The sequence below is a fragment of the Mus pahari genome, chromosome 12 (genome assembly GCF_900095145.1).
Source record: "Mus pahari chromosome 12, PAHARI_EIJ_v1.1, whole genome shotgun sequence".
Taxonomy (NCBI): domain Eukaryota; kingdom Metazoa; phylum Chordata; class Mammalia; order Rodentia; family Muridae; genus Mus; species Mus pahari.
Genome location: NC_034601.1, coordinates 33,431,389 through 33,442,218, shown reverse-complemented (window position 1 = coordinate 33,442,218; position 10,830 = coordinate 33,431,389). Strand labels below are relative to the sequence as shown.

Genomic DNA, 10,830 nt, shown 5'->3' with positions numbered 1-10,830 from the left:
ATGTAGTAGGCATTTGGTGGGGAGTGTTTTCTGTCCACTCCATCACCCTAACTCCATTTGCCTCTTGTCCATACTCAAAGAGTATGCTCCTAGCCGTCACAGTGATGGGTCTGTTTCATTGACCTTACCACAGCTAGTGTAGCTCAGTGTGCAAAATAGAAGCGTCCAGGGATGGAGTGAAGAAGGCTCTGGTCTCCCCCCCCCCCCACTGCTATCTACAGATAGTTTTTCCACCTTGGGATCCTATATATGGAATTTGAGAGGACCCAAGGACAAGTAATCGGCCTTGCTGAACAGTGAATCTCTCTGCACATGTAGACCTGAGCATCTCCTTGCCTGAGCTTACAGTTTTCACAGTTGGCTTCTGAACCACCTAGACCGCCCCTGTTGCCTTGACGTGGAATACCCTTGGAAGCTCTGCACAGAACCTTGAATGTGTGGAAGTCAATATCTGTGGACTAGCCTTGACCAAAGGTGCTGAGAGAAGATAGGGAGCTGCTTCTGCCTTTGTCTTCCAGGCGGAAGTTCTGAGAGGTCTTCTACAAGGCTCCCGGAAGGCCCTGGGGGATGGAGAAACTAACCATTGTCTTGATCAGCCATCTGTTTGGTAAGGCTTTTTGTACTGGATTTCATTTTACTAACTTGTCATCCAAGTGTCTATTTTTCACTTTGGTCTTTGTCTCTAGCACTAATTTGCAGACAACCCAGAGTAAGGCAGCAGGAGTCAGAGTATGTTAGAGACACATGATTGTCCTTCTAAAGTAGGGGAAGTTTATAAAGGGGAAAAAAGTTAATAATAATAGCTATGGTGCATGAGTTTGGCTACATGGAGGAATGTCTACTGTTACTAGAAAACAACGTTTTACTGACAAAAAAAAAAAAAAAAAAAACAAACCCACACACAGTTTAAGTTGCTATATATCTTTTTTTTTCCTTTCAGTGTTACTGAAATCTGTTTAAGTAAAGGGCTGATGCAGAAGTGTGAGGGGGTCTGAAATGTATGGCTTCCCTAGGAGAGAAAACTATGGAAATCATACAGAAAGATGTGAGGAAATAAAGGCTTTGCCATGTCCCAACTGCCTGCACGCTGTCATGACAGCGCTAGGGCAAGCATGGCTCACTGATGAGACCCAGCAGGTTCACTTCCCCGACACCATTCCTGCTGGTATCTCATAAGGCATACACTGCCTTGCTGTAAGACTGGGACTAAGGTGGGGTCTTCCCACAGATTCCCTGTGGGCATCTTTTTCAACATGTGTAGCTCTGATCATTTTAAGAAAAATCTACTTCTAGATTTTTTTTACTTCTTTGTGTATTCTTTCCAAAAATGTACCTATAATGAGAGGATTTGGGGCCGTGCCTATATTTAAGAAGAAACACTTAGCTCTCACCCACTCAGAATCTTACTGGTGTGGACATGTTCTGGAGGCTTCTTGCTTGGGTCTCCTGCTGGCCCTGGAACCTGGTTGCAGGATTTCAGGCGCTGGGTCACATTTGGCTGCTATTGCCTTATCCCCTGCCAGATAGAACATAGATGCAAATGCCACTCCTTTTACTTCCGGGTCTCATGTTCTCAAAGGGAGGGGGTAAGGAGACAATGGTCAAGCAGTAGGAAAGTCAGAGAGGGTCTTGGTGTTTGGGGCACAGATAGTGCGGTCATCCGGGGCGTGGGCTTTTGGGGCACAAAGTGCGGTCATCCGGGGCGTAGGCTTTTGGGGCACAGAGAGTGTGGTCATCCGGGGCGTGGGCTTTAATAGCTGGAGAGTGCACAGTCTGTTGGAGACTTAATACGGTGTTTATAGCTTAGACTATTTACCCAGGAAATATCTACTATCCTCCCCCTCCCTCCCTCCCTCCTCTCTCCCTCCCTCCTCCCTCTGTCTCATTACCCCATTTTTTTTTCCTCTTTGCCTATTTTTTCCTGAAAAGTGAACCAGACAGTTTCCTCTTATTTTGTATTCACAACATATTATAAAGCTGATCTTGAACAAAAGGTCATGGTTTCCAGATTAAAAGGGAAACTTAATTCTGCTCGTAAAATGACAGAGAAATGTCATGACTTGAATGAGTAGCGGATTTTCCCTGTACCTTTTCTAGGGAGGACACACTTTTCAACTTCATGTGCATGATTATTTACTTTTAATAGCTTTGTTGAGATTAAAGTATACTAAAAGACAGCTAGACATGGTGGCACATGATTTTAATCCCTGCACGAGAGAGGCAGAAGCAGGCAGATCTCTAAGTTCAAAGCCAGTCTGGTCTACAGAGTGAATTCTGGGACAGCCAGAACTACAGAAAACCCGTGTCTTGAAAAACAGGCAAACAAACAAACAAACAAACAAACAACAGAGAGAGAGAGAGAGAGAGAGAGAGAGAGAGAGAGAGAGAGAGAGAGAGAGAGAACTATACCTTTAAATACTCAGTTGGACACACACACACCATCACTGATGAAGATAGTGAACACCTGTTTATCACCACTAGCATTTCCATGGGGTCTGAAATTGCCCCCGATGCCTCCCGCTTCACGTTGTCTTCTTCCTCTATTGAGTTGTTTGCACATTTAGAACTGTATATCAATATAATTACACAGAACGCTCTCTTTGTCTGCTGTCCTAGCCCGGTATTTTAAGCATAGCTTGTGAGGACGCATAGACACTTGTCCCCCGCCCCCGCCCCCAGTATTTGAATATGGGAAGGGATTTGGCCACTGGAAGGCTCTGTGGGAGGAACGGGTTCATACTGCTACAGAACCTTAGATGGCATCTCTCCCCAGTTATTTCTTTGGGGGCGGGTGGTCGAGGGCTCCTCAGATGGCCTGTTGGTTCTTTAAAGGCACCCCATCCTAAGAAGCTTCAGGGGCTCCCTTCAAGGAGCAGTTTAGGATGGAGAGCAAGACCCAGGGTGTGAGGGACTGACACCTCCGAGGGAGGAGGAACAGGTTGGAATGACAAGGCAACTGAATGTCTCCTTCTAGAATTTTCCTTATTGCAGTGTGTGCCTGGAAGTCTTCTAGAGACAGCAGGGAGAGCGGACTTACAGTGGTGGGTCCAGGTTGATCAGTGTAGGCTGTGGGGCACAGGGGCCGTGGAAGAAAAGTCACCGACAAAGCACCCTGTTCTTGTTTTTGTTCTCCCCTGAAGGCTGCGTTCTTGAGAGAGCCCCGTGGCCAGTGAAGTCCCTCCATGAGTGGCTGTGGTTGGAGCATGGAAAAATCATTTGCAAGTTCGGGAAATGAAGTGGGTTTGGGGAGCCAGGAGGGCTGCCCGTCTGGTGGGGGAATCCAGCAAAAGTGAGAATGCAGCAACGGAAGCCGTTGGCTAGGAAGTCACCAGAGAAGATTTCAAAATGTACTGCCCGGTCTCTAGCAAAGGTTGGGAAGCCCTGGCCTGTGGAGACAAGCAAGGACTTCCCCCGCTGTCTTTCTGTTCTGCTTCGAAGGGTTAAGCTTTTCCTAACATTCAGAAGCCAGTTCATCAAGTGTCTCTGTCACTAAGCCTCCAACCCCACCTGTTTATACACTGCAATTACTGCCTGCTTCTTAAGATTAGGATGCATACATATCTATCTATCTATCTATCTATCTATCTATCTATCTATCTATCTATCTATCTATCTTTCTATCTATCTATCTTTCTATCTTTGTTGTTGTTTGTTGTTGTTTTCAAAACAGGGTCTTTCTGTGTAGCCCTGGCTGTCCTGGAACTAGCTTTGTAGACCAGGCTGGCCTCAAACTCACAGAGACCCCCAGCCTCTGCCTCCTGAGTGCTGAGATTAAAGGTGTGCACCACCACCGTGCAGATATTTTTCTTTACAAGTTTTATATGGTCACAAAAGAGATGCTTAAGACTACTGGGGGGGGGGATATAGAATATTGTAAAAATCAGGCTATGTGCCTTTAACATCAGTGTTTAGCTGCAAGTCATTTTGTGATTTTTTTTTTTTTTTCTAAGCAGCAGTATGGGAATGGAAGAGCTAATTCTGGGTCCCAGGCCTGATTCTTTTTGTATAACTAGGTCACCCAAACTCTGAGGAACTTTCTTCACTGGTCTGGGTTTCCTCACTAGAATGTGATGAGTTGAACAAATACTCCCATGGTGATGTAAACTGCTTTTATGGACTTTTGCCACTGTGTCGAGGCAGAGACTCCGTCTGTGCCCCTAAGGCTGTCAGTTAGCAGAATTCTTTTTTTTTTTCCAAGGAGAGGGGAGTCCTCTCTCTTAAGATTTTAAAGCCATTCAATGAGGCCTGCCCACATTATGGAGGATAATCCACCGTACCTAGTGTTGACTGATATAAAGGTTAATCTCGGTTGTAAAATACCTTCTCATCTGGAGGAAGATTTGAACAATCCGTACTGTGGTCCAGCCAAGAGGACATACAGTTAGCTGCTTAGATATCATCTTAGTCTTCCTGAATGGACCACATAGCAGCTGCTTTTGGCTTTCCACGTCTCTGTCCCTGGCTTTCCAGTTTTCACACTCTCTGGGTTTATTCTGAGGAGTTTACGCAGGGTCTATCCTGTGTCTTGTTCTCCTTTGGCCATTGCTGCTGTTCCTAATCTCTGCTAGAGAGTCCTACCTGCCCTGCATATTAACTACTTCCTGTCAGCGTGCAGTGGGTGTTAGCGCAGGCTCCCTAAGCCTTAGTTGTCATAACACTCATAGTGTCATCGGCACTCATAACGTGTCTATGTAGTGGCAAAGCTGTGCTTAACTGCTCTGTTTTCTGATCTTCAGTGAATCTTTTCTCTTTTAAAACAGTTTTAACCACGATCTGGTGAGAGAGCAGCTGGACCCCACCCAGGGCCTCATCCTTTTTATTGTATCAAACTAGAAGTTAGCTTATTGTGGAAGCGTTGATGTTTGTGAACATTTGAAGTCACATTAGTAGTTGATAAAGCCAGTTTTTAAGAAAGGATATAAAATTCTATTTACAAAATGACCCCATTGTTTTAAAATCATATTCATACCATAAAGACTGATATATATATATATTCTATTTTTCTCTAAAATGTCTTTAGATATAACATAGAAAAAATATTCTAAAAGATATAAGCCAGGTGTGGTGTTGCAAGACTGAAATTGCAGCATTCTAAAGGTAGAGGCAGGAGGATCACAAGTTTGAGACCAGCCTAGTGTCAAAAAATAAATCAAAATTTAATTTTCCTTCATTCCTCTCTTTACTCAGAAAGTCTCTTGTTCCTTTTCTGAGAGGCACTTCTAATTATTTGCAATTTGATGCTTATCCTTCCAAGCAACACACACACACTTTATTAACATATATTCATTTTCCTATGACTTATCAATTTATTTTTGCTTAATAAAAATGTTCCTAAACTCCACGTGAACACTTCCTTTATTCTTGTGTTTAATAGATTTATTTATACAAGAATAGAGTCATCAACGCCAAAATTAATAGATGTTAAATGTTCAGTTCAAGTTTCCTTCCCAGATAAGCCTTTCCTTTCTTACAGTTTTGAAAACATGTAAGAGGGGAATGTTCCTAGCATAGCTCCTAAGAGTGAGTTCTTGGGAGTAGGTCTGAAATTAGAGCAGACCTACATTTGCTGAGCTTAAGTCTAAGGAGTCAAAGCAGGATCTTTGATGTGCGGCGGGGTCACTGTACAGCAGCAGATAACCCATTTAAGCACAAGGCCCGATTTGCGTCTTTCGGGGAGACGATGTTGTACCGAGTTGGGTCGAGGGTACTGGGAAGTGTTCACCGGCGCAGGTTTATACTCGACATCTGGGCACAACGCCGCCATTGCAACCTTAGGGTTTTTAACAAATCCAGAGTCATAATTTAGGGGGAAGAACCTAATAGTTCCTCTCTAAGCTCCCGTTTGAAACCCTTCTGTGGAGGGCTCGCAGAACCACGGCGAGACGAGGGTTAGAATCGGTGAGCCCAAGCCGCTCTGGGCGGTGGGTACCAGGCTCCGGGAGCCCAACGATCCGCTGGGCAGAACCCTGGCAGGGCGAGCGCGGGGCTCGCCCGCGTACCACTCGATTCGGTCCACACGCGGCGCGGAGCGGTTCCCGGGCTGATGCGCGAGGATTGGGCGCCCCCAGCGCCGCCCCTTCCTCCTTCCGTCCAGTGCGGAGGACGCGCGAGGACGCAGCTCCGCCGGAAGCCGCTGTGCGCCAGCGACCCGCCCGGCCCTCGGCTCCGCCCCTGCTCGGCGTTTGGCGTGGGTGCCCACAGCAGAACTCCGGCGGCCCGCTACCCCGCCTCCAGCTCGGGCAATCCTGCCCTCGGCTCTGGACCACCCCGATCCCGCCCCACGCTCTCAGCTCCGCCTCAGCAGGTACAGCCAGGACTCCCCGAGTCACTCTCCTCTTTCTGACCTTAGTACCCGCTCGGTCCCGCTCTCACCTCCAGACTGGTGCTAGGCCAGTGTCCTCAAAAGTGGCCACCAAGACTTTTCCTGAGTGCATCGCGGCCTCCACTCCCCTCATCTCCTCTCCCTATTCCTCTTTCTACCCAGACCAGGAAACCAATGGGAAATCCCGATGTGTACTTCAGTTTTGACTGTAGAGTTTGATTGCTTTGTCACCTGTGCCCGTTTAGAGTGGGTTAAGGAATAACGACTTCTGAAGGGTGGGTCTGGGCCAGGATGGATGCATGTGCCAAGGTGAAAAGGAATTTCAAAGAGAAAAGACACTGGCTACTTCCTCTGTGGGTTCCCCACACTAGGGGAGAGCCATAGAGAGCCTCAAAAAGGGAACCCGGAGCATTGGGAGGAGAAGGTGGGGGCGTTAGTCCTTAGTTCTCAGAGGTCAACAGAGCTAGGGCTTCGAAAACCTGGGCCAAAACAGGACCTCGGAGAACGTTTGCAATCTACGCTTTCCTCCCCCCACAGATGGGAAACAGATGGGAAACTCCAGTGTGAGAGGCTGGTTAGTGGTCACAGAGCTAACACAAGGGAATACAGAACTCTAGTTCCTAGCCTTTGTTTATACATAAAACGCACCCGCCCACACCCACCCACACCACACACCACACACACACACACACACACATCGATATCATAATCAGGATCCGGCTTTTCCGTGCTTGGTCTGTCTTTCCCCTTACTGCTTCTTCAGGTCTCTGCTGGCCTGTGTCCTCGTCCTGAGCAGTGTGGCTAGGTGGATGGTGGAGGTACCTGGACTTGAACTAACCCTCAAACAGCGTTTAGAGGAAGGAAGACAGGTGGATGGGAAGAGCTTGGGCTGAGGGCAGGGGTGCGCTCCGTCTTTTTGCCCCTAAGAGTGTTTGCCCCTGTTCATGGGGAGGCTGGGTGCATGGAGGGGGCAGTGGGGCCCTGGCCTGAGTAGAGAATGTGTACCCCGGGAAGCTGGTGCTTTAGCAAGGATTTCCTTTGTGTTGGGAATATCATTTGCAGCCCAGTGCTATAGAACTTTTACCATATAGAAGACAAAGAGGGGCTGGAGAGATGGCTCAGCAGTTGAGAGCACTGGATGTTCTTCTAGAGGGGCTCAGGTTCAATTCCCAGCACCCACATGGCAGCTCACAGTGCAAGTTCCAGGGGGCCCAACACCCTCACACAGATACACTTGAAGGCAAAAAACTAGAGTATGTAAATAAAACTGAATATAAACTAGAATATGTAAATAAAACTAAATCATTTAAAAAATTTTAAATATTGCTGGTAAAGGGAAGATTGCTTATAGAATTGGTTGTAGATGAATAATAAAAATAATCACAAAGTTGTGCTCACTATGTACTTTATGGAAATTCATTCATTCATTCATTCCTCATTACACATCTGGGTTTTCCCATTATCACTTTACCTGAGCCCAAAGTTAAGGCCAGGGCCGAGACCATGTAACGTAATATGAAGCATTCTGGCAGGGGACCGGGGTTCCATGGTGTGTACCTATTGATTATGTACACTTAGCTTCCATTTCCTCATCTGTAAATAGCTGTAGTGTCACTCTCCACACAAAAGAGAGAGCTGTCTTCCAAAGCAAGTATCAGGTGATGGAGAAGATGGCAGGCCTGGCTTGACCTCTAGGTCTTAACCGGCTGGCCATTCCTTGAGAGTCCACGACACAGTTGGAGACAAGCATTGGAGTCAGTTCTGTGATAGAGTCCCAGCCCTACCTCTAGCTCTGTGGCCTGATTCAGTTCTCTTAATACTTACGGAGCTGCATCGTCTCCATGCTGACTCATGCTTAAGACCCAGGAGCAGCAAATCCCTCATAGAACAGGCCAGAGGATCGAATGGGCTGGGCTTAAGGCAGGGCTTACAGGGAGAGTGTAGATGTTTGTTTGTTTTCTGATTCATCTTCCCCTGCTCTTCTCCAGGAGTCTCCGTTGCCCCGTTAGCCCTCCTGTGCCATGCTCAGCATGGGTGGGGGGCTGATTGAGAGGTATGTGGCCGCCATGGTGCTGAGCGCCGCCGGCGATACCTTGGGCTATTTCAATGGGAAGTGGGAGTTCATTCGGGATGGGGAGACGATACACCAGCAGTTGGCCCAGATGGGTGACTTGGAAGCCATAGACGTGGCACGGTGGAGAGTCAGTGATGATACCGTCATGCACCTGGCCACAGCAGAGGCCCTCGTGGAAGCCGGCCAGTCCACGGATTTGCCTCGGCTGTATTCCCTGCTAGCTAAACATTACCGGGACTGCATGGGAGACATGGATGGCCGGGCACCAGGTGAGTGCCAGCCTCTGGGAGGTTCCCGAGGATGGAGAAGCGGGCCCAAGGGGGATGCTAAGACTGTAGATGGAGAGTAGGGAGTAGAATGCTCCTATTAGCCACACGTAAGGACTTTGATTTCAAAAATCAGCCCAGGCTCCGTAGGGAGATTCTGTTTCAGAAAATCAAAAGAAGAAAAACCTTGTGAAACATTTCATTATCAGTGAAACAGAAACTAGTGTGGATTTGAATTTTTGTAACTTATCTGTGGTGCCACAGTCACAGTTCTGTGAGTTGTGCAGATGAGTAGTTACTAATATGGAAAGGATTTATTGATGAAATCAGAAAAAAAAAAAGGTTTCAGAACATGTTGTGAAAGTAACTTAAAAGTACCAGAGTTTGCCGGGTGTGGTGGTGCACACCTGACATCCTAGCACTCCGGAGGTGGAAGCAGGAAGGTCAGGAGTGTGGGGAGTGCGGGAGGTGAGGACCTGAGTTCAAATCCCCCAGCACCCACATAAAATGTCACATATGTGACCCCTGTGCGAAGAGAGACAGAAACTGGAGGGCCACTGGAACTTGCTGGTCCCTAGCCTACCTCTAGACCCTGCATCACGGGACTGAGAGAGACAGACATGTGTGCAAACACCACACACACACAGAACAATTGCTTGTCTCCATTGAGGGAGGTCTGGAAGCCAACACAGGAATATGTTCATAATTCTACCTGAGTTACACAGTGATCACTGTAATTGTCCTTCTGTTTGTATTTTCTGCCATTTTGTTATGAACAATTACAAAGGAAAACTTTAAAAAATTATTATTATAAAAAGTGGAGCCCTCCTTTGGTTCCAGCCCTGCTCACAGTGGCTGTGACCCACTTTGGGGAGTGCGAAGCACAAATACAGGTGCCTTGCGAAACCCCCCCCCCCCCTTTAACTGTTCAGATAAAGGCTAGAGCCAGTGATTGGGCTGTAGGAGGGAAGGTGGAGCTGAAAAGTTGGGGGGAGAAGGGAGAGAGGAGGAGAGGGAGGATGATGGAGGAGGAGGAAGAGGAGGAGGAGAGGAGATAAGATAGTGGTGGTGGTGGGAGGAGAATGGCGCAGAAGCACATGGCTTGGAGAAGCCGTAAGTTATATGGGAATAGAGTAGTGTAGTGGCAGAGCTGCCCCATCTAGGTGTGTAGCTTGTATGCCAGTTAATTGAGTTGTGATTTCTTTACCTGGGCTTTTTGGTTTGGAGATTTACAACAGGTGACTTGACATTTTCTCCTCATGACTCTGGTTACTCTTCTTGGCTTACAGATGGACACCAACTCTGGCCCCCACGTGCTCTGTCTCTATGTCCTTTGTGTCTGTGTGTCCATATGCTTCTTGTTAGACTGGCTCCTTTTAGCTTGATTAAAAGGCCCTGTCTCCAGATTACGTCCCTGAGCATTAAGGTTTCAACATATGTTTGTGGACTTCAACATGTGAACACATTCAGCCAAAATAACTCCTAGTTGAAGAATGCTTCCCTCCCTCCCTCCCCATACCCCAGCCCCACTGACTGGCTCTAGAGGTCCATCCCTGTTCATCCAGTCTTAACATCTGCTATCCACTTAGTGTAGGAGGCTTTATTGGCCCACCTGTGTCAGCCACGGATCTGGTTTATAAGGGAGCCAAGTAGTATTGCATCCCACCCCACGGTGCACTGCTGCTGTTTCTCAGCTCCTTCTGTAGCACTACCCTCCGCTACAATAGGTCAGTGGGACAGGCCTCCCTAGAACACTGTCAGGCAGGGGAGAGCCACAGTCTGTCGACCTGATCTAAGCCCGGTGCTTCATTCTGGAACCTTTAGGCTCTTTCTAACAGTCAGGAACCCCAGTAGGTTCTTATTAGCCACACTGAGGGCTTCAGACTTGGAGCCAATGTGTGTGTCCATGGCCACTGCCTAGCTGGTTCTGGGATCTTGGTTATGTTTCCTAAGTTACGAATCTTACTTACTTAAAAAGGGATACTATGTGGTACACATCTATGACCCCAGCACTTGGGAGGCAGAAGCAAGAGAATTACTGTGAGTTTGTGGCCAGCCTAGGATACACAGAGAATTTCAGGCCAGCCTGGTTTATATGGAAGGCTCGTCTTTCAAAAATAAAAGCAAATACAGTACAGCTACCCTTTGAGCTGCTGTGAATTCTCTAA

The 10,830-nt window shown here is 47.4% G+C and overlaps 1 protein-coding gene across 1 annotated transcript in view; it reads left to right on the top strand.

Moving 5' to 3' along the window:
- The first annotated feature begins 6,135 nt into the window (after positions 1-6,135).
- The window catches only part of Adprh (ADP-ribosylarginine hydrolase), a 7,611-nt gene continuing 2,916 nt past the window's right edge, over positions 6,136-10,830 (top strand). The window contains exons 1-2 of the mRNA XM_021209399.2: positions 6,136-6,304; positions 8,311-8,665. Of these exons, the coding sequence (XP_021065058.1) occupies positions 8,344-8,665 (322 nt within the window). The 5' untranslated portion in view covers positions 6,136-6,304; positions 8,311-8,343. The remainder of the gene's footprint in view (positions 6,305-8,310; positions 8,666-10,830) is intronic.